Source organism: Ascidiella aspersa, chromosome 6 (genome assembly GCF_963924565.1).
Source record: "Ascidiella aspersa chromosome 6, kaAscAspe10.2, whole genome shotgun sequence".
Taxonomy (NCBI): domain Eukaryota; kingdom Metazoa; phylum Chordata; class Ascidiacea; order Phlebobranchia; family Ascidiidae; genus Ascidiella; species Ascidiella aspersa.
Window position 1 is genome coordinate 12,801,643 of NC_139452.1, and position 24,016 is coordinate 12,825,658.

Sequence of the window (24,016 nt, forward strand, 5' to 3'; positions counted from 1 at the left end):
AGCTACCATTTTTGACAATGGTAGGCGGGAAATAACAAAGTATATTACTCGATTTTAAGGGTATAAAAAACAATAGATTCTCCAAGATAACCACTAGACCCCTAGATTATTTAAAAAACCACTAGATCTAGTGGAAAACCACTAGGAGTGGCAGCCCTGGTAAAACTACATTAATGTTAAGTAAAAGTAATATTAACTACGTCGTTTGTGACGTAACAATGCATGATAATTGAAGGATCGACTGTTGTGGTACCATAGATAGAATACTGTAATTAGTATTCTATGGTGGTACTGCTCATACATCCTCAAAAACAAATTATTAGGAGTAAAATATTTATAAATTATGGGGGGAGCCATGGCCCCTCAGGCCCCCCCCCTATGGTTACGCCTATGCGGCCAAGTGGCAATTTATTTTTATATGACGTTTGGGGCGACAAATCGCCAGAACTTCACGCCAAGAAATTTTTTGCGAAATTCTGCCCAAGTTGACACCCTTAACTGGGTTTTGGGACCTTTAAGCTTAAAAATGCAGTAATTTCTGACGGATCGGGTGGTTTTGGCCAAATATATTTGACGGTAAGGGGCTAAATTTTACGGTAACGATACAACACAAGTTCGTCACGAGTGACTACAAGTAGTTACGGTCTAGTGCTCATACTTATTGCATTGAATCTATATTTTATTATACTAACGACTTTACCTTATGTTTAACTGCGTTCAAATCAATCCTCTGTAAAAACAATTTTTGGAAGCAATAGTCTTCGTTATGTTATCTCTAGTTCGTTCGACATTACAAGGGCATATACGACGCGTACGTTTTACTCCATCAGTGCGATATATTTGTACAACTGTCCATTTAAAAGAAGAGTCATTTAAAGAACTAAAACCACAATCTCAGACAGACCATCAGTTTACCCGCGATACATCAACAATACACAGGTATATGCTTGAAATGTTGCTTGTTGTTAGGGATAGCCGATCAACAAGATCCATGGCGTGTCTGGTATTTGGTCTAAAATCCTACCACCTTTTTACAGCAACGAAACTAGTTGTCTAAATTTAAGTTGCAATGAATAAATCAATATAATTATAATAATTGACTCACCCAAACCTAATTATTGTTAGAATATAAAACCCCTAACGAAAATGTGCTAGAACGAACAGCGCTCAAAGCTGTTCTAATCCAAAACTGGGCGGCATAAAAACCAATTATCATGTGACCCAAATAGATATGTAGTTAGTAAAGACTGCCTTGTAGTGAAACAACTTAATAGTATTAAAGTTAGTGGTATATGCATTCATCTACTTAAATGTAAACCATGACTATTTTGTAAGTAGTAATTTGTATAAAATTCCAATTATCATCTACTTCTTATTGGCGATTGCAAAGTTTCATTAACATTCTTAACATTTTTGTCATATATATATTTTTTTTTTCAGGAACAGAAGATCATTTTTATTTATTTTTGCAATTGGTTTTACTGCCGCTATAGGCATTTGGCAGTACATTCAACTGGTTCCAGGATTTCACACGTAAGAGTTGCATATTTCTTGTAAATTGTTGTATGATGCTGTTGTTTTTTTCCATATTCTAACACACCCAATTTATGGCTTTTTAACAGCGGTGGCAATACTGGAGTTCCACTTGGAGATCTCTTTCAAAAAAGTTTAAAAGTTCCTTCAAGGCTTTATTCTATTTTAAAGGAAAAGTTTGCACAAAAAAGAAAAGCTGCTGAAATTTTGAAGGATTACAAAACGCAAAATGGTAAAAACTACCAGAACATTGATAAATTTAACTGTGCTGGTTTGATAGGTTATTATAATTTCAGCTGATGAACCGGACAATAAAACTTTGGAGCAAACTGAAAAGCATCAATAGATCTAAACTTCAAAGTCATTTCTTAGTAAAACCTGGCAGAGTTTGCACAGAGCCACTTTTAATTCCAGAAGTTGGTTACTTTTTCAAATTTGTATGTGTTTTATTCTATATTTTAACTTGATCTTTCTAACAGAATATTGAACTGCCGAATTACACAAGCTTGCCAATAGCCTATGGACAAATTAAAATAAAGACAAAGGAGCAAATTTGTAAACTGAGGGAATCCTGTTTGATAGCAAAAGATGTTTTAAATATAGCAAAGTCAATTGTTAAGGTAAAAGCTGTTCAAAAGAATTGTAGTGCCCTTATTAACTTACTATTTATATATAAGGTATTAGGGTAGCTATTTTGAATATAAAAGTACTGTTTTCAAAGTTTTGCATCTTATACAGCCTGGTGTCACAACCAACTTCATAAACCAAGTGGTTCACCAAGAAATCGTTAAAAGAGGAGCTTACCCCTCGCCACTACACTATAAAGGTTTTCCCAAGTCTTGTTGCACATCTGTGAATAATGTTGTGTGTCACGGGATTCCTGATGACTATGTTCTTAATGATGGTGATATAATAAATATCGACATCACTGTATATGCTCATGGTTATCATGGTGACACTTCAGACACATTTGCAGTTGGAAATGTTGACTCTGCTGCAGTAAATTTAATACAAACAACTCAGAAATGCCTTATGCTTGGGATAGATGCGTGCTCTCCAGGACAGTATTTCAATGTTATTGGAGATATTATTGAACCATATGCTAATCAATGCGGATTTGAAGTATGCAAGGAGTTCATTGGGCATGGCATTGGGGTAGACTTCCATGAACTACCGAATGTTTTTCACACACAAACCCTACTGAAGAGTAAGGAAACTATGAAACCAGGAATGGTGTTTACAATTGAACCGATTTTAATGGAAGGAAGTAGAAAAATAAGAAAGCTTGGCGATGGTTGGACTGTTGTTTCAAAGGACAATTGCAGATCGGCTCAAGCGGAACATACTGTTTTAATTACAAGTAATGGAGTTGAAGTGTTAACATAGATCTTTGTTGTGTTTCTTTTAAACGTTGCAATTAATATAAAATCAAATTTATGCACTGCGCTAGTGTTTTCTACTTCCCTGGCTTTTTATTATTACACAAGGAAGAGAATACAGGAAATTTAGTTCCTACTTTTAACCAGCCAAAAATCAATATAAGCAAATAAAAACATTGTACACAAGGAAGAATACAGGAAATTCAGTTCCAACTTAACCAGCCAAAAAGCAATATAAACAAATAAAAGCATGTAGACAGTTGATATGTATCGCCTTCTCTTATGTCCAAGCTCAATTTAGCAATTGTGTTTACACAACAATCGGAACACCATTAAAAGAGCTGTTATTTTCATTGGGAGTTTACAATACAATAGACCGCTCCAGCATTTTTTCACTCTACCGGATTGAAAAATAAATGCAAACACCTTATCTGTTGAATAAAGGCAATATCATGTTGCTTGTGAAAAAATTAAACAGCAGTACCCCTTTCCAAATTTTGTTTGATCTCTGCTGTGTACTTTCCATAAAATTTCTCAAGTCTTTCATTGTGCCTTGCATTGCTCTCATTAATGTAGTCAATGTCCTTGGTGTCGTTGTACATCCTTCTCCTGCGGAAGTTCTTCTTTTTCTCAATCTGCGCCTCAAGGTCTTTGACCATCCTGTCAATTCCCTCTTTTGTGTCTTTAACTTGCCCCGGTAGCATGGTGTTAAGTCCAGCATAGAAGGTTTCATCTCCCATTTCCTCTTTGCGGCGATTGTACTCCTCCATGTCGGGCTTGATATTTTTGGCAAGTTTAGTATAGTGCCGCTCCGTTGCATCTTCAAATGCTGTAACATATTGTTGTTGCTTTTATTTAATAGAAAGGTTTTTGTTTCTATTAAAAGGTTTTTTGAGTACATTTGTTTTTTAAAACACTTTCTGCCATACAATGTTTAAACTACATTTTAATATGTTATCAAACTACATTTTAATTTTAATATATTTTAGGTATTTAATGGCATAAATTGATTTTAACTTGAGTTTTGGCCAGTCTGAAAAGTTTGGCAGATCTCACAGGTGCATGGCTAAAATAATCTGGGTGACTGGGTGCAACAAAGGTCAAAAAAGTGCACCACGTGTGCACTTAGGGATTTTCTAATGCATTCTGTATTGCATACATTGTACTGTAATTGTATACCGCACAAGCATTTTACATATTTGGGCTGCAGTTTAGATTTTCTTCAGGTGCACTTTTGAAGGTTAAAAAAAAACTTGTTAGTGCAAAAGTTTGCCATACTTTCCACAGTGGGGTTTTGGGCATTGCAATTAATATGGGCTCCCACTTATTCAGCACACGTATTTTTACTTCACCTAAATTGGCTTAGCCACCAATATTTCAAAATGTAAATTTTCCCAGAACTTACTTGAAAAACCTTGGTCAGGATTCTTTTTACGCTTTCTGTTGAATTCTATACGATCTGCATCAGACGCAGAAACTTCCATTAATTTGACTCTGTCATAATTAAGACCATTTTCCTCACAATCCTTTCTCTTTTTTATGTCATCCAACTTCCACTCTGTTCTTGCCTGTTTGTTTTCCCAATTCTTGGGCAATTTCATTTTGCGATCTTCTTCTACAACCTCGGCTCTATTGAGACGTTTTGATTCAAATCTTCTCATTTTTAAAGCCTTTAATTTTTCTAAGCGATCGTTTTTCTGCAATCCTGGCGACTTAGAAGAGGAAGAAGCCTGTTGGTCGGTTTCGTTTTCCATTTTTATGCCTAAAAAACTGCTATATAATGTAAAATGTGAATTAAACAGTAAAATTTTTAAGAAACAACCTACTAAACTGACAAACTTTCAGAGGTTTGATTTAGCCCCAGTTTCAGTAAGCTTTATAAAGAAGTAAAGCAACTACGATTCTTGTATTGATAGAAAATTATGCGCAGACGGGTAATACTAATTTACGGAATGATGAAAGGTCGGAACGCTCACTAATTTACGGAATGGTCGGAATGGAATGAATAGGGCCGAAACTAATTTGATGAATGGTCGGAACGGAATTAACTGTCGGAATGAAAAGAACGAAGCTGTAGGAACAGAATGAACTGTTGGAATGAAATGAACGAAGCTGAAGGAACAGAATGAACTGTCGGAATAAGATGAACGAAGCTGTTAGGGTTAGGGTTGGGGTTAGGGTTGAACTTTCGGAATGAAATGAGCGAAGCTGTAGGAACAGAATGAACTGTCGGAAAGCTTCGTTCATCTCATTCCGACAGTTCATTCTATTCCGACAGTTCATTCTGTTCCTACAGCTTCGTTCAATCCATACCGTCAGTTCATTCTATTCCGACAGTTCATTCTGTTCCTACAGCTTCGTTCATTTCATTCCGACAGTTCATTCTGCTCACCCGATCCGTTAGAAATCAGTGCAGTTCTAAGCAAAAAGGTCTACGACAATCAGGGCATCCAATGGCAGAAAAGTCTAGACTTTTAGACCTTGAGGTCCTGGCAATGCACTGATTTGGACCTTTAGGTAAACTCCCGGCGAAGATAAATTAAAAATATTCATTAAAAGTTCAGAAAAGATAACAAAAAGTATGAGATAGGATTAATAACACTTGATCTACCTAAACCCTAACGCTAACCCGAATCCTAACCCAAATAATGTGCGTTATTTTAATAATTCTTTAAATGCTGGGGAAAAAGCCCAAACTCGGATGGTTTCTTGTCCATTGTATTTAAGATTATTACGTCACGAATTGAGGTATTGGGGCCTGAAGCGTTATAATTATTAAATTATCGCACATTGTTTGGGTTAGGGCGCTGGTTAGCGTTTGGGTTTGGTTGGGTCAAGTATTGTTAAACTTAATCTTCTTATGCACATTTGTTAATGCAAATTAGTGCATTGTCCAAGACCTCAAAGTCTAAAAGTCGGACTTTTTGATCCTTTGAATGCACTGATTGTCGTAGACCTTTTTGCTTAGAACTGCACTGATTTCTGACGGATCGGGTGTTCTGCTACTACAGCGTCATACATTCTATTCCGACAGTTCATTCTATTCCGACAGTTCATTCCGTTCCGACCATTCATCAAATTAGTTTCGGCCCTATTCATTCCATTCCGACAATTCCGACCATTCCGTAAATTAGTGAGCGTTCCGACTATTCCGACCATTCATCATTCCGTAAATTAGTGTTACCCTGCGCAGACGAATCTCACCCACTTATCTCTGTATGACTATTGACTGGTATACAACAAAAGAAAAGTGGCGTCACGCATTTTTTTCTTTCGTTCAACTTGTGCTTTCTTTCTTTTAACTAACACGCGAATAGTTTTCGAAACAGTTAAAACAACAAGAAACCGTCAAGCGTAGCTTTACCACTAATTTTAATACACATTGGAATAACGTTTTCTATAAGAAAATATAGCGCCATATTATTACGTCATAAACAATTTTCCGCTAGTGATGCGAATCGCGAAAGCGGAAAATCGGCATCAAGGATTAATACGAGGTTGCTGGCTGAATAAAAACAATACTGATACGCAGTTGGGTTGGCTATTGCCGCGAAGCACGATTTCGTGATCGTGCAATAGTCTAAAAAGACAATTACGCATCGCCAGGCGTTGTTTGGTAAATATTAAGGCTTTGTCTAAGAAAAAAACAAGATTGATACGCCTGTTGCATAGTACAGTAATATATTACATTTATAAAGAAATTACGAACATTCATTTGACTACCTAGTCAACCAATTTAGTTCAGGAACCACATTTTATTAGATAATATTACGACATACATAGTAGGTCCGTTTAATGTTTATAGTTGTGCAATTTACAGGTTGTTTTTCTGCAAATTAATATTGCACTTGTAAATAGAAACACATCTGTTTACATCGAAAATGGTTCCGTTTGACCTGGACAAGATGGTGGAAATCGCCAAGGAATGTAAATACCTTCCAGAATATGACCTCAAGAGGCTATGTGACTATGTCTGCGATTTGCTTCTGGAGGAGTCCAATGTTCAACCAGTCAGTACCCCAGTAACTATTTGTGGCGATATACATGGTCAGTTCTATGACCTGCTTGAACTTTTTAAAAACGGTGGTGAAATTCCAGAAACAAACTATGTGTTCATGGGAGACTTTGTTGACAGGGGTTACTACAGCCTAGAGACTTTTACCTACTTGCTTGCTCTAAAGGCCAAGTGGCCAAACAAGATTACTCTTCTCCGTGGCAACCACGAAAGCAGACAAATTACTCAGGTATATGGTTTCTATGACGAGTGCCAGACCAAATATGGCAATGCCAATGCCTGGAGATACTGCACTAAGGTGTTTGACCTGCTTACGATTGCCGCTATAATCGACTCAACAATTCTTTGTGTTCATGGGGGCCTTTCGCCTGACATAAAAACTCTCGATCAAATTCGCACCATTGACAGGCAGCAGGAAATTCCACACAAAGGCGCTTTCTGTGATTTGGTGTGGTCAGACCCAGAAGATGTTGAAACATGGGCCATTTCACCCAGGGGTGCAGGCTGGTTGTTTGGAGCAAAAGTAACCAATGAATTTGTACTGTTGAATGACCTGTCTCTCATCTGTCGGGCACATCAACTGGTACATGAAGGATTTAAATACATGTTCGATGAGAAGTTGGTCACTGTTTGGTCGGCGCCCAACTATTGTTACCGATGTGGCAACATTGCTGCCATTCTTGTAGTCAGAGGCAAGGAAGATCGCGAGCCAAAATTGTTTAATGCAGTGCCAGATAACATGAGAGTGATTCCAACACGCAACACAACGCCTTACTTTCTATGAAAATTACCTTTCTAATGCCCCCATTAAGACAACTTTTTTTCCACTGTGTAAAATCTGAACTCGCTTATTACAGTTAGTTCGGAAAATTGTTTTTACTTTTTTCTGCTGCGCTGGTGGCCGGCATGTTTTATTCTACAAATGTTCCTGTTTTTGGATAATGTTTGCTTCTTCATTATTTTTTTTGCCTATTGTGCGCATTAATGCCCATACTGTGTTTTGGCAGAAACCCTTTAACCCAAATTATTTACCACACTTATTTTGTGGTATGCTGTTTGGGATTGCGCTACTTGGTACACAACTATAATTGGGAAAAAATATATATATATATAATTATGGGTTAAATAGCTTCTGGGTTTAACTTGTTTGGTATGATTTTCGTTTATGTAAATATAGTTTCATTTATAGTCCTATGTTTAGTATCATTCCATTTTAAAAAACTCTTGTTGCAAACCATTAGTTGCAACATCACATGTATTTTTTAAAGCTTTGCCTTGCTAAGCCAGCAAAAATGTGGTGGATTTTTGATGTTTAACACCAAACTGCCAGTTTTATTGCTCATCCAGTTCATTAAATCTGATTGAGGGTTTGATGTCCTGCACTTGTTAACCAGTAGTCTTCAAAAGAAAAGTTTAAATGTATTGAAAAAATAAGTGGCCTTAGTGCAAAAGAGAAAAAACAAACAGCTCAAGATTTGGATTTAATTTTCTGTACTACAAGAACACTAGTTAGTTAAAAATGATCTCAAAGAATTCCAAATTGTAATTTTATTAGGCAAAGGCGTGTAGCTGCATACAAAAACTCAATCATTTGTTTTCTTCTCATTAGGCAAACCACAAATAAAAGTTAAACAGTCAGCGATTGAAGCATAACTTATTTCACTTCACTTGGGCACTGACCACAAACAGAAGAAAACATGCATCAATATTTTTTTAGAAAAAAGCTTACAATAGAAATACAGTATATGGTTTGCAGTTTGCAATTCTTTCTTTTGTACAGTATTGCAAGTATCTACTTTTTTGCATCAAAACTAATTTAAAATTGTTCAGCAATATTTTAATTCTGCTTCATAAAAAGTTAAATCTTGTTTGAATTAATGAAGGACAACAGTAAAGTTTGTGTTAAAACCATAACTTTTGGATGGTAACAGTTTATAACAACAATAAATCACATTTCAGTTAAATAGAGGTTGCAGAACGCCTAAGTTTCTTTGGCAGAGAAAATAGTATTGTAGTTGTGTCGCCAACAGTTTAGGAAACACTGGCTGAAATTGAAATAGTTAAAGGTAAAATGCAAAAAAAATACGGCCCGCAGAGCAAAATTATGTGAACTGTGTGCCTTTAAGCAGATGAGCAGTTTTAAGTCATATTTATGTAAGACGTGTATTTGCAAAGTCAACATTTCTAACATTTTTTCTACAAATCTAACGAGAATAAGATACCCAATTTTGTGAGCTATGTTGTCGCTCAAATTGCCTTAGTATATGGCTTGGCAACCCAAAACTGTAAAATTAGGTTTTGGTTTACATCGGTGTGTAAGCATTTTTTCACATATTCGGCCTGTCGGTTATTAAGGTTGCCAACCCCGGTTATAACCTATGTCAACAATTTTGTATCAGCATACTTTGTAAAAAAAAACAATGATATGGCTTGGCCAGCAAAAACTACACCAAATACACAACATTGTAGTTGTTTTTTTACCATCTCCCTTAGAAGGTATCAATATGCTAGATTTTGCACTGTTGCATCCTTGTAATAGAATTATACAGTTAATATTAAGTTATCTAGCAAGTTTAATTTGTCTTAAGAAATGCCTAATTGTGCAAATGAACTGTCAGCTTTGTAACTTACAGAAAGGTTATGACAGCGAACACTGCATTAAATTGTGAAAAAAATTTTTTACTCATAAAGCATAAGTACAGACTTTTATAAAAATACACTTTCTTTCATGATTTTAAGCAACAGCAAAAAAGTTAAGAAAATATGTCAAGTAAACAAAACCTCAATAACCTTACCTATCTTTCCACAACAAATGCTTATGATTCCATTGTGTTTTAGAATTTGTTGAACCCCGTTTGATAAAATATTTTTTTAATTTATAACTCTAACCAATACCATGCCCCAAATTTGATAGCAAGGCTAAAATGTGAAACTAGGTAGTTGTGGCAAAAATGAAGCAGAGCTACTGGATTGCTGTCCGCTAACTTAAAAAAAAGCAATTTGGTATTTTGCGATCGCGATTTGACCGGCAACTAAAACAAACCGCTAGATCCTAAGCAGTTGGAAAAATCCACATCTTAAACGGCTAGATGCGACACGCCCTGCATGATATCACAATCCTTGGTGGAAACGAGTTGCTCAAACGAGGTACGGAGTTTCTCGGCAGAAGCGGCCGCTGGCGCTTCGCCGGCCAAGATTTCGAAGACGTCAATGGGAAATTCCTCGAGTAGAGGAGAGGGCACAGCCTGGCGGGCCTGGCGCGACGTTTTCGGGTTAGTGACGGTCAACATTGCTTCAGTCACGTCCTGGATAAACTTCGACCTAGTGTTGAAAATTCATTTAGCATGCTACATTTCAGTGAAAAGGTAAAATAAAAAACATAAATAGGAGCTGAACGATTTTAAAGTTTGTTTATTGCTGACCGGATGTTGAATTTTGATCTTGTTTGGGGCCATATTACGCCCTCTACCAGTGGGGATTTTTTTTAATGTTAAAACAAACACTGCACGTATGCTGAAATAGAAGTATATATACAAGACTGTGCGTATAGTTTTGCTAATCGAGTTTACAGACAAAAATAAACAAAACTTAACGCAAATAGTAGGTTGGAATTAGCAAACGCGTTCTTTTAACTAAAAACAGCAGAGTTACAGAGAAAATAGACTTATGTCACTTACTTAACACTTCGCATTTTCGGCTTGTGAATAATGTAGTTAGTAATTAGTTTGCTTACCAGGCTGAAGCTAAACGGTCGTCCAGTGGTTTCGAACCGGAATCCAACATTTCCTTTCCGCAGTAGAGAAGCTTGCATATAATTGAGACGCCAACCTACAGATAGTCACATGTGAGTCATTCAGAAATATGATTCACGCGGAGGCCACACGAAGCTTAACGGCAGTATTTGTAAACAACTCAAATCAGTTTTATATTCTACAAACTATGTGAAGCTTTACTTACTCTAAGTAACTATTTTTGAAGTCTGCTATTGAAAGAAAATGTATGATATCCAATTTATATTAAATAGTTTTCTTCTAAATTCTAGTAAGTAAATAAAACTACAAGTAACTAATATCGAAAAAAGTAATCAACTTTTAGCATTACTTAAATAAATGATCACTTTGTCCAAATTAAATCTCAAACACAAACCAGTAGACTGCAAAACGTTTATTTTAAATAATCAGTATAATACTAAATTTCACATAAGCCAAATAGTTTGTGTGTTTATCTACTGTTCTGCATGCTGCATGTTCGGTTGAAGTCATGGGAAGTCACTTTGTAAGCAAAATAAGTAAGTTAAAAAAATAACAAGAAACCTAAGCAACTTTAGGCTAAGTCAATCACTTGTAAACATGTAAACAAACCGCCTGCTGCTTTTACCTGGTCTCTTACAGCGGCGGAAAGGGCAAACGGCGTCAGTAGGGCGCAAAGCGATACCAGTTGGTCCAAGTCGAAGCTGGAAAGCACGCGACTAATGGGGCCGTACATTTCATGAAGAACCTGAAGCACAATACAAATGTAATAGCTTGAAACAGCGACGCGTCGCCTTAAGTTGGCTGTTGGCAACAGAAAGCATCCCTACCCCGTCTCTGGCGTCGCGCTTGATCAGAATGGCAAGATGCGAGAAAATCGACTGGACGACCGCAATCGCGTGGTCCTGAAAAAAAGAGAAAATTAGAAGAAAAAAACACCAGTAAAGGTTTAGTGGTGACGGTAGGTAGCCAGCTGGTGATTGACTTTACGAGAACTGGTATACTGGTATACAAATACAGGAATTTATTTGTATTGCTAAAGAGTGGAAAACAGTAAAACTGAATGTAAAAATGAAGATATCTACACGCCCTTACACGTTAACGACGACAATAAATTCAAATGGTAGCAATATACTTTAGACTTTCAAAATCAGAGTCAAAATCAGTCTAGTGATTAATCTATTAATTGACTCAGACAAGAAAGTCTTAAAGTAGGTGGAAAACAGTAAACTTTTTAAAATAGTAAATAATGTATAACTTTAACCAAATTTTCAAATTACGACATTTACTGCGAATTACAACCTAATATTTTGATACTTGAGTCAGTGTTTTGACCAATTTTTTCAGGAAAATAATGTTTACTACAAGAGGTCCCGCATAAGAATAGTTGTCCGTGAGTTAAGCGATGTTAGCTGTCACGCGTGTAGCATACGAGGTACCTGATCGAGGAAGGGAATGACACGCGTGATGAGCTTCTTCCCCTTGCGTACTTTCATCACTTGAAAGACGGGGTCGTCGTGAAGATTGAAACGAGCGCCATCGTCGAAGCCGAGGACCTCCTCGAGAAGTGCGACTTTCGATTGCATCTCCAGCTCGGCGAGATCCCTTCGCGCGACAGACAATACAAAATTTGGTAAACCCCTTGTTTTTAGGAAAGTAATCGCCAGTGTTGACAATGACTGTTTTGACAAATGAGTGGTTTTCAACCGGGGTGACGCGGCGCCATTTGCAATGCTCAAGGGTGTCGGTAGGTATTTGAGAATTTTTAGGAATCTGATTTTGCTCAATTGGTAAGTACGATTAGAGACCAGTATACGAAATAACATCTTCCTACATGTTTTAAGTTGATTGTGTTGTTCCAGTTCTATTTATAGCGACATTTTCAGTAAAATACTCGAAAATTCTAGTCGGGGAGCCGCAAATCTATTTATTGTTTTTGAGGGGTGCCGTTAGCAATAAAAGGCTGAGAATCACTGTGCATAACAATTTATATCAAATGTTTTCTAAGATAAATGTTAAACATACACAATCGCTAAACACATTTAATTCTGAGCAAGATTTCGTGCAGCAAATATTAAAAAGGAAACAAATATCAATGTAAGATTTTTACATTTTATAATAGACCTAACTAACTCAATTTTACTGAAAGGTATTCAATTAAAGCACTTAAACTTACCATTCACGTTAATGCTTTAAGTTAAAGTCATGCCATTTAGCCCATTGTCAAGGTATGTCATTTAGACGGAAACACTTCAGTATAGTAAAGTATTTCAAAACAGTGAAAGTCATTACAAAACTTGATACGCACAAGAGGGCATTTTTTTTTTCTTTAAAGCCTTGGCGGTTAAATTTCCGGTAATACTAGCTAAAACGCACGCACCTTTCAGTATCATTGCGGTGTGACCCAGTTGCCAGTTGAAACCCGGCTTCCTCAATAGATATCAACAGAACGTAGGCCTGGAAATACAAATGGAGTCAACAACTCTCACCGTGCTTGTGTAAATGGAAAGGAAAGTCAGAAGAAAGGGCGTTTGCTATAAAGAATGGCACTTCGACTTTTGGCCTTCAGGCCGAAGTGTTGACGTGCAAAATCGAAGTCGCCAAAATTTTAAACAAGAAACATCATTTTAAGGCTAGACAAAAGACAGAAGAGATTAGAAAACCAGAATCTAATTTCTCAGCGCAACTTACAGCGATGGCCTAAGTGACCACAAGAGGAAACTATTTCGGATTATTTAGGACAGTGATGTCGAGAGTGCCCACATATTAATTCAGACCCAATTTAAAAAATGTGGCATTTTAAAGAGGTTTTGTAAAAAAACTTAGATGGTGGCAAAGGATATTTTCTTGCAAGGATTATGCTGGTACGTTGTGAATAGGGAGTAGGGATATCTGGTATACTCGACAGTTTAATCCGATATCGATACTGGATAGTTTGGGCAAATAGTTTGGACAAGAATCGATATCTGATTCCAAATAACGCTGTTACTCTGCTCACACAAGCAAAATGGATGGAATTGCAACGTTTTAAGGTTGTTTTTTTTTCAGGTTATATGGACAAAATTTCTTAGATTGCTATATCAACTTGGTATTGGATCGATCACGATACCACTCCAGTATCCGAGCAATTCTACCGATACTAACTTAGCATTAAATATCGGCTCCGATCAGATATTATCAGATTAATATCCCTAATTGCGATGTCTACACCCCGTTGATGATACGGCTAGTTTAAAAGCTACATGTAAACACTGATAATATTAGTAACGACCACATTTTCTACGCAGTGTAGTTTGCGACCTCCTAATTGTAGGCGTTTCCGCCAACGAGCGGGATAGGCACCAGTACTTAACAATTATATACGGCAGTCACGCTTAATAGGCGTAATGCGACATAAGTTAGAGCTGGATTTCACCAACCCCCGTTCAATTTGTAACACATCGTGGTCAACTTTTATTACCGTTTTAAGATGTACATTGCAGGCATTTATTGGGATTTGCCCATATTGTGATAGTATTAAGCAATTCTACATCATACATAATTTTGCTAGAAAACATCGCTTTTTTTAAAACTATTTAATAACTAATTAAACTCTCATATAACAAAGCGATTATCGCCTATAAAAGAAATTGTTAATATGTCAAATTTTACCCTGGCCAAATTATACAACGAAATCACGTTAATAAATAAACAACAAGTTGGTTTGAGATTTAAAGAAAAGCTGACAAAGCAAAAGTGGAGAACATAAAATGCAGAAATAAATATGATACCTTCTCAATGGTTTTGTAAACGACCAGTCGTTTGCTGAGAGTCTGTCGGCTATCCGCGGAATCTTGATTCTAGAAACACAAATTAGCTAATAATAGAGGAGCGATGATTGGTAAACAAAAAAATAAAATGAATATAAGTTGCATAAAAGGCACAGGAACAGTATCCGCTCGTCACATAAACGTATAAGATAATAGAGTGTAACGCTTAGAAAATATAAAACAATTTAACATAATAAAAAAGAGTATTAAAACAATAGTATTTAATAACTGCGTAAAAATGGTTCAAGCTAACTATCATAAGTAGGCGTCGTAATGTACCAGTGGTGCTATACTAGCCTTCCTGTGTTGTCAATCTCTAGTTGGTGTTCGTAGTAATTCAAGGTTGGTAAACTAAATCAGTATAATCAACAACTGTAATTAGTTACGCCGTTTAAGTAAAGTACTGCTGTTGTCATACCGCATTTTCGTCGTCTTGCGCTGGCGCGATGTCGATTATTTGCCTTGGGTTGTAGACACTGGATGCTGTCAGCTTGCCCAGCGAGTTGGTGAATTGCACTGCGAACAAAACTGGACAATTACCGTTTTATTCTATAGCAGCGCAACTGTTTATCTATTTTAGCTTAAGAAAAAAAAATAACTTTTAACATCTAAAATCTAAATAAAATGCGGCCGAAATCTTGTGACATCGGGTTTTTTCTACCGTACAGAAAAAAAAACACCACACATCGGGGAATTGTTGCTACAAAGCTTGGATAAACCGTATTCAGGAATAATTCGATAAATAACAAACGACACATGTTGAATTCCATACATATCGAATATGCCCTAAAACTGTCAAAATTACTGGTTATTGTTTAACGCCACCTTAATTCGGTAAAAAATAAAAAAATAAGGGCGGAATGGGGTCGACTTAGTAGAAAGGTCTACTGTTTTTTCACCTGGCACGTATTTGCGGTTCTCCAAGTTGGGCTTGGTCGGCGTGATGAGGCGCTGTTTAGCCTTGCCTGACGCATCCAGGTTGAGTTTGCCGTCTTGCAGTCGTCGTTCTATGAAGTTCTATCGAAAACAAAGGTCGTGATTAATAGAGAGCAACAAACGTGGCGCGCCAAGGAGAAGAGTTGCAAATCGTCGTCAAACAAATTTGAATCTCATAAAATACACCGCTATGTAATGATGAAAATTGTATTGTAATGACTTAAGAGCACTTAATTTTTTTGGCAACACTACTTGACTTGACCTAAGTATTTTGGACAAACGACGTGAGTTAAAAAAAAGTGTTTTTATTTTTTATTTGAGTCATTAGTCATAATCGGGCAAGTTATTAATTTTGATCGGTTAACGTTTAACTTTTATAACAAGCACCTGACTTGTTATTTATTCAAAAAGACTTGCCAAGGATTGAAGTCATTTAAAAATGACTTGTTGCCAACACTAAATGATGATATTAATATGCCGCTTTAACGCGGTCCAAAAGTTGGGCCTATTGTTTGCAGAGATCGGCTTGATCGGGCTTTTAGTAGCTGCGTTATATTAAGGCTATGGGTTTTTTGGAGAAAATTCCACGTGCAATCGACAAAAAGGAGTCCAGCTTAAATTGGTGACTTACAGTTAACATAATATTAGTTGCAATTTTGTCGTGTTTCCTTTTTAATCAGGCATTTGAAATAGATGAAACTAATGTCCCTTCACGGGAATTTGTTAAAAAACGCCGGATGTGTGTTAAGATACATCCGCCTGGTAATAGTTTTTTGTTTGTTTGTTTTTTTTCACCTGGTAATAGTAGTCGTCGATCTCCGGTCGGTCGCTCTGCAGCGCCATCATCTGGATTTTAATGACCCAGTCCTTCTCACGCTGCGTCATGATGTTGGCAAAAGGGTCGCCGGGAATACCGATCACCCCTTCTCTGTACTGATTTCTGTCACAAAAGGTCGCTGTTAACTCGAGGCAGTTTTAAAATTTTAAATCAGAAAACTACGCACTGAAAGTTGGGCTGTAATGTAATTTGCAAAGGAGTTCTTGACGATAGAAAAACATCGCAAAAGTCAAGTTAAGAATGTAGAAAATATCTTACAAACCTTTTCGACATACCTAAATTTATCTAACCCCCTAAACCGGTTGAAATACGTAATAGGTTCCTTAGGGATCACCCTTTTTCGACATAAAACTTTGCGTCCACGGATCCAAGGTTCACAATTTATAATCTGAGCCAGTATGGTCCAAACCCAGACCGCATTATTTTCTGTCTGACATTATTTTCTGTGGCCTCTGGAACATTGTTTAATTTTATGATTATAAAACTGTTTTTCAGCATTCGTGTGTTCGTGTTAAACTTAAAGTCGGGTGTTTCCGTTTTTGTTTAACTAATATAGCCTATGATGTCAACGATATGCCAAAAAATGAGCCCTACATGTGGCAAACTTGGACTTTTCTCATCTAAGCAAAACTGCTTGTTTATAACATTTGATCGCTTTCCTTACCACATTCTTTTAATACTGGAGCCACACTCCTAAACGTAGTTTCGAATGACTGATTAACGCCCTACGTTTTATTTTATAAGACACCGGAGGCCTGTAACACTAATACCATCCGGTTTTCGGGAAAAAAACAAGTCGCATTCAGGTGGTTTCTACCTCTGGTGGTTGCTGTTGTAGTTTCGTCGATCGGTGCGTCCCCTCCTCTGTTCACGCATCAACACATACTTGCTGTGCTCCGGGTGCAGATGACCAGGACCCATACGAACCGGCTCGCTGCGTCGCATTCTTGGTAGGAATTTTAGAATGAGTAATATCGGAGGTGGGTTCCTATATTCTGATCCTATGACTTGTATCAATGATTTTGCTTAAAAAGAGGGGCCAAGAAGAAGTGCGTGGCATGATAGGTGATACCAAAACCGTAGCATGTATTAGCGGTTTTTAAACTATAGAAATTATTGGGAAGGTGATGTGATGTAGAATTATTTCGAATCACTGTTAACGCCAAATTAGGCTGTGGTGGGTCTTGAGGTCCTTTTTTAATTAAGTGTTGATTTTGTGTACATAGTATATTAAACATTTAAATGTAACAGTTTTACGCGTTAGAATCAGAATCGCTTCCCGTAAGCATTGCTTATTCTAAATTAAATGATAATTAACTGGCAGTTACAAAAAAAAAAGTGATTTCCCTCATCAAACACAATAGTTCTATACAGAGGTAGCATCGATAAACTATCGTTTAACCGTGGACCCTTAACAGATTAAAATCAATATATACAAACTAAAAAAATATCAGCAACAACAAAGAATGCCACCGGTTCTAAAAAGCCCTTAAAAGTTTTACATTTTTAGACTAACCTTGGCCTGTTGTTGTTAAATCCGACCATCGGTCTGTGCATTCCAGGTCGAACTAGATGGGGAGGCATGTTTGGTCGCATTCCCATTGGCGAGTTGGCCATCCGGTGGGGTGGAGGAGCAGAAAATCGCTGTGGAGATCCGATGGGGCTGTTGTTCATCATCGGCATGGGCGGTCGCATCCCAAGGCGGTGCATTATGTCCTGCAGAGGAATAGCAAAATATTTGTCAGGGTGGAAAAAAAATTAATGAATTTTAAGACAAGTACTGGTTAGTGGTTACAGGTGACATTTCCTTTAATTAATGTAAAATGTTATTTGCATATCAAAGCACAGAAATTTTATGCTACAGTATCTATTCAGCTATACAAAAACATGTTAGCTAACAATCCCTAATTTACTGCTACAAATTTCTGGTTAAAAAGTAAAACAATAAGCTCGTATATTCACCAACGTCCAATGTGTTGATATTACCTTGTATGTCAATATGTTTCAATGGAAAGATTGACACATATAATTTAATTATGATTTATAGAACTGATTTAAACGAAAAATGTTTCATATTTTTTCAGACAACACCACTCAGCCCGCCTTTAATCCTGCTCTATGTCAAAGGCATATTTTCACTGACCAAAACTACTGCAATTGGGTATGTTAAAACAAACTTATTAAACAAGGGAAAAATTGATTACTTTTAACTTACCTGTGAAAGAAGTGGCATTCCTGCTCCAGGCGGCATCATTCGCAGAGGCATCCTCATCGGCATTCTCACTCCATGGGGTGGAGGGCCTCGCATTAGGAACCGAATGTTTGGTGGGGGTAAGCCTGGTGGGATTGGAGGGTGCTGCACAGAGCCGGAACCACCTTGTAAGTTGGTCGGGGGGCCAGAGGGTGCAGAATGTGGTTCCTTGGAAGTCTGCAATTTTGGAAACAGAATGATGGGGATACTTAGTACTTACCACAAACAAAATATTCTAAAGTGCACAGCGAAAGCCTTCTTGAGGGCATATTTTAGAAAACAATTACGTAGAGGTTTAGTTAATCTTGACTGCATTATATATATATATATATACTACTTTCATCCGGAAGCTCTTGCCCCCCTTTAGCTCAGATAAATAAGTCTTGAACAAAGATGCTGAAATAATAGCAATCATAGTTGTATAAAGCAAAATATTGAAAGTGAAGCAAAGAGCATTTACGTTTTTTCAAACAAACAGTAGTTTAATGACAAGAACACAAAGTGGTGATCTAGATAGATTAAGATGGTCTCTTTTAAAACATTTCTATATATAATTGATGCCTGGGCACTTCTGAAGTTGACTCTTTTTTGACTGTCTTTGTGGTTCCAAAATCCAAGCATCAAATAATGACAAAATACAAAATGCTTTGATACACTAAAACAGATCAGAAATACACCTACCTGTTCTAGTTGGTGCATCATATCCATAATAAGGTGCTTTGGCGGTGTTCCGATTGGTAAATAGTTGGGTTTGGGGCTACCGAACACTGGCGAAATGGAGCGGGCTGGAAGGGATCGATCGTTGCCTTCAATATCCATGCCTGTGTTGCTCTTTGGTATCTGAACTCCATAAATTGGCGATGGCACCCTTCGAGTTTTTCATGAAAAAATTTGTATTTTTTAGGTTACTTGTGATTAATCCTTTTAGGATTATGGTGTAACACCGTTTAACAAAGACAGCAAAGTATGGAACTTAGAATTTGTCCACTTACTACTACTTTCTAAAAGTCCCAATAGAGGTGTGAGGAGCCTTTTTTATGTGCTCTTTGTGCCAAAGTAATATTTTTTGTTCCAAGGCAATAACATTACCTGGGTGCTAAGGCTGCATCGGCTTGCATTTCTCTTTCTAAATCTTCAGCTTTAAGGATCAAGGGTTTCTTTGGTTGGTCAGCAAACAGATCAGGTGACGATTCTCTAATGGCATTTAGAATAGCATCATCCTAAAACAATACGTTAAGGTAATTGTAAAACAGAAAAACTTTACTGGCCAATCATTTATTTCAATTTTTGCTTTTTGTGTTTAACATTATAATAGTTCTTATGTTCTAGTTGTTCATTTGTGTGTAAAAGTTAAGCTTGTTACAGCTTTCTGCGAAGCTTTAAAAGAGTTGTTAGAAATATATAAGCAAATTAAAACTACCAATCGCAATCCTCTAATAGTTGTATATATGTTTTTTGAACAACCATGTTAAAAGCCTATTACCATAACACAGTAACACCAACCTGCAATGGAATTAGCGGAATTTGGTTCTGAAGTGTCTGTGGAATTTCAAAACCAGAAGGAAACATTTTTTGGAGAGAGTCTGGCGGTTGGTTTTCATTCCAAATATGATGCTAGAAAAAACATTTTTCCAAAGTTTCTTGAACGTAAATATATTTTAACATATGTATTAAAATTTAAACATACCATTTTGTCAGAATTAAAAAGTGGTGCAGGCTGGGTGAAAAAGTTGGCAACATTGGCACTGGAAAAACCAGGGTTACTTGGACCACCAAATCCAGGGAAACCAGATAACCTATGATAAATATAACAATGACAGCCACCAAAAAAACTTTTTAAAACTTTCTATGCTTTTTAAAACTTTCTAAGTTGTGACACATTAAGTTGTGTATAACATTATAGTTGTTTGTTCAGAAAGCAAATATTTTAATCCTTTAAAATACACTAGCATATGACCATTTGCTTACTGTGGGCTTCCAGGTATTACACCAGGGGAAGGCACCGATTGTTTTCTGAGGCTGACAATTGCCGGGTCGATGGCATCTTGGTCAAGGTCGCTGTTGATTACCAGTTCTTCAACGGCAGCCGCCAACTGACGATTCGACAGTTCCAGCTCCTCTTCATTAAGCTGTGATGGCGAGAGAAGTGGGTCGATTGGAAAAGTGGACTTGTCATCGTTGTTGTATAAGTGTTGTGCACTTTGCTGGTCTATATAAATTTTACCCAATATATAATAAAAACTTTAAAATTTTGAATTAAGGGTGTTGAATAATTTTGTCGATGTTTTAAGTCTATCACTTATTTTAAGCCTAAATTGGTACTGGTCAACATTTTACTGGCAAGTTCATGACATGTACTTAAAAATATTCACTGTTTTTTTGGGGGGTGGGGGTTTAAATAAATAAACATATATGATTCAAAGATAAAAACATTGGCTCAGTCTGTGTATTTAAAAACATTGGCTCAGTCTTTGTAGTGATAAAACATTATTATTCTAATTACCTTTATTGTGGTCAAGTTTTAGTTTTGGAAATTCCAATTGCACAAGATGATTATGGTCACACTCCCAATCTTCTTCTGCAGAATACAAAATTATGAAAAAATATGTACAACAGTCATTACTTACATTTGTTTCTCCACAAGACTTTTTCTTGGCCTAATAAGTTAAGGCAGGAGTGTCCAACTCAAACATGCCGGCATGCCAATTTTTATCATATAACTTCTTCCCGTGCCAAAGTTTAGTGATATAATTCTTTCTAATAATAAAAGCGTTTTTTTTTACAAATAACAAAAACATGTAGTTAGCAGTGCGCATTACTGCATCTAAATGTCCGTCGGTCAGCTGACTTTTGCTTTTTGTTTCTTCATGCCAACTTTATAGTTATGTGAATCCTAGCCTCCACTACAATATAATGTTATAGTAGGCTAGTAATTGTTAGTTGTTTATAAACAATGGCAATTTACTGGCATGCGTGCCGCTTGTTGAACACCCCTGAGTTAAGATATCAAAAATCCTGTAATATGGAGATAAAAAAATCCATACATATTTTATGTCATTTTTGGAAACATTAGTTAGCACTTAGCAGTTGCAATTTTATATCAATTCTAGTTAAATTCCAAGCATTCGCATGTCTTAACATGCTTTCCGCAAATAAACCATGGCATTTAATATTGAATTTAACACTTCAGTTACAGTAATTCTCTATTATGTATTTAAAAAATCAATTGCATACTACAGTGCAAAAACAGTAGTTTAAACAAACCATAGGTGCCTGACAATTAGCCACTTCACGAAAGAAATGTATGTCCAAAGCAAATAATCAGAAATGTTGAAGTGGTAACACTTTTTTGATATTTTTAACTTGTATTTTACAAAAAAAAGATCACAAAACCAAATGGACAGGTTTTAATGCATAATCAAACGCTCAATAAAATATAAAGCAATGTTTTATTTCTCGAAAGAAAAAATAATACAAAACAGACTTTAAATATATAAAAAATGTTATTAACAAAAAGCCTTTTGAAAATAAGTGTTTATCATATTTGTAATGTAATCATACCAACAGCACCAGATCCAAAAGTTTCTTCATTACAAAGATCAATTCCACCTTTTTTATTAGGACTTTCAACCTCCTAAAATATTTATTTAAAATTAGTAGCCCTCCACTCAAGATACATACTAGTGGTTATCAAAGTGGAGGACAATTAGGTTTCTGGTATGTCTTAAACTCTAAAGATTTTAATGAAAAAATTTAGCAATGGTGTCGGGTGTCATACAGCACCCTCTAAAACAACATTTAGCAACTTACACCATTAAAGACAGTTATTTAGGCGCTCTTTCACTTATGTACATGAAAAGTTATGCAAAAAACAAAACAATACCGCATACCACAATGCATATTGTTTGGGGTGAGGGTGGGTCAAGTAATATTATGTTTATTATTAATAATAACTTGACCCACCCTCAACCAAACGCTAACCCGCACTCTAACCCTAACAATATGCATTGTGGTATGCGGCATTTGAAGAAAGTTTTTTTTTATTAATTTTCACGGACATAAGTGAAAGAGCGCCGTTATTTATGCTTTGAGTGAGTAGCATTGTTAAATAAGGCGACCTGGACAAAGTACAAAACATCATGATAATTATCATCTTAGTAAAAACAATTATCTGTTTACATTAGGTGCAATGCAGAAAATTTGGATAAATGAGGTTAAAACTTGTAACTATAAGTGCCAAAGCTTAAGATGTGTTATTCCATTACAACAAGAGGCGCTGGTCTAGAATCCTACCACAACGTTGAAATAATATTAAGCAATGCATAATATGTGGGTTAGGGTGTCGGTTAGTGTTTGGGTGTGGGTAGGTTAAGTAATATTGTTTAACACTGTTACTGGACTCACCCAAACCCAAACGCTAACCGGCACCCTAACCCAAATAATCTTCGTTGTGGTAGGATTCTAGACGAGCGCCCAACAAGACAGTTTACAAGTTTAGAGGCAATGTTGTCAGTAATAAGTACATGTAAAATTTATTTTAACCGCATGTAGTTTGCAGGGTGTGGAATGCAACAGCATTTCACCTGATAAAGTCAATTTGTTATTGTCAGTGCTTGTGCATGCATAACATACCTGTAAGGACGGATCTAAATGTAGATAAACATGGCTCATGACTTTTAAATCTCTGTAGATTGATGTTCATTCTTCACAAAAACCAAAACATACAGTAAGCAGTTATATAACTGCCCTTGATTTAAAGCAATAGGCTTTTTTGTCAATATACAATATTTATCAACCTTTAACTATATACATGAGAAAAACAGGAACCCGTTTTATTGGTAGACGCTAAAACGATTATTCTTGCCTAATGCCAGACGTAATAGAAATCTAAATTAAAGTACATGTATTTAAATTTTGTGCGGTTTCCGATGTGTCGTATTAAAGTAAAGTTTTATAAGTTTAACCACATCAATGCAAAGTTTTTATTTTACAAAGAAAGCATTTTATAAAAAAAAATATCCTTTTTTAAAATAAGAAAAATACGTTAAAATTTATTACATGCGATACAATCCATAAAAAAATATGTTTTCTATAACGTTTTTCGCAATAATGTACGGTCGTTTTAATATTAACTTGTAGTTTAAAAAAAAATTGTCATGATTTTTAACTGTTTACACTTCACACCCTACTATATTTTAGAAAATCGTCACTTAACTTTTGCACAAACTTGGTGAAATGAACGTTTATTAATTTTTGTCGGTCGCCGGTTGGCAGGGCTGAGTAGTTGGGTAAAAAGTTTTTAGAAATAGGTGAACTCAGAATTTGCGAACAGTTCAAAATTCATTGAAATTTATTTTGAATTGCATTGAACAACATTTCAACCGAACTTCATCTTCATTAAGAAAATATGCCGCCGACTGGTTTAATTGACCCGGCTGGTCAGATCTGACTTGCGGTCCGTTGTTTAGTGACCCCTGACAAATATTATTCCTACAAGAAATGTCTA

The 24,016-nt window shown here is 36.3% G+C and overlaps 4 protein-coding genes across 4 annotated transcripts; 2 read left to right on the forward strand and 2 right to left on the reverse strand.

Moving 5' to 3' along the window:
* Positions 1–656: 656 nt before the first annotated feature.
* On the forward strand, positions 657–3,715 carry LOC146139939 (methionine aminopeptidase 1D, mitochondrial-like). Its single transcript, XM_083391189.1, has 6 exons — positions 657–939; positions 1,441–1,533; positions 1,623–1,765; positions 1,830–1,949; positions 2,013–2,153; positions 2,272–3,715. Exons 3-6 carry the CDS (start codon positions 1,763–1,765, stop codon positions 2,917–2,919), a joined length of 912 nt encoding a protein of 303 aa, XP_083247315.1. The 5' UTR covers positions 657–939; positions 1,441–1,533; positions 1,623–1,762; the 3' UTR covers positions 2,920–3,715.
* On the reverse strand, positions 1,788–5,036 carry LOC146139940 (pre-mRNA-splicing factor SYF2-like). The gene is made up of 2 exons (XM_083391190.1): positions 4,318–5,036; positions 1,788–3,741 (listed from the first exon to the last, which is right to left on the reverse strand). Exons 1-2 carry the CDS (start codon positions 4,664–4,666, stop codon positions 3,383–3,385), a joined length of 708 nt encoding a protein of 235 aa, XP_083247316.1. The 5' UTR covers positions 4,667–5,036; the 3' UTR covers positions 1,788–3,382.
* A 1,701-nt stretch (positions 5,037–6,737) lies between these two features.
* On the forward strand, positions 6,738–8,853 carry LOC146139941 (serine/threonine-protein phosphatase 6 catalytic subunit). Its single transcript, XM_083391122.1, has one exon. The coding sequence runs from the start codon at positions 6,794–6,796 to the stop codon at positions 7,709–7,711; it is 918 nt and encodes a 305-aa protein (XP_083247248.1). The 5' UTR covers positions 6,738–6,793; the 3' UTR covers positions 7,712–8,853.
* Positions 8,469–23,304, reverse strand: LOC146139942 (protein PAT1 homolog 1-like). Its single transcript, XM_083391121.1, has 21 exons — positions 23,143–23,304; positions 22,072–22,144; positions 21,014–21,088; positions 20,479–20,719; positions 20,198–20,306; positions 20,014–20,124; positions 19,600–19,730; positions 19,192–19,378; positions 18,475–18,687; positions 17,776–17,975; positions 17,077–17,205; positions 16,217–16,361; positions 15,385–15,502; positions 14,904–15,001; positions 14,447–14,515; positions 13,057–13,133; positions 12,116–12,281; positions 11,507–11,581; positions 11,305–11,424; positions 10,661–10,755; positions 8,469–10,248 (listed from the first exon to the last, which is right to left on the reverse strand). Exons 1-21 carry the CDS (start codon positions 23,179–23,181, stop codon positions 10,005–10,007), a joined length of 2,715 nt encoding a protein of 904 aa, XP_083247247.1. The 5' UTR covers positions 23,182–23,304; the 3' UTR covers positions 8,469–10,004.
* Positions 23,305–24,016: the final 712 nt, after the last annotated feature.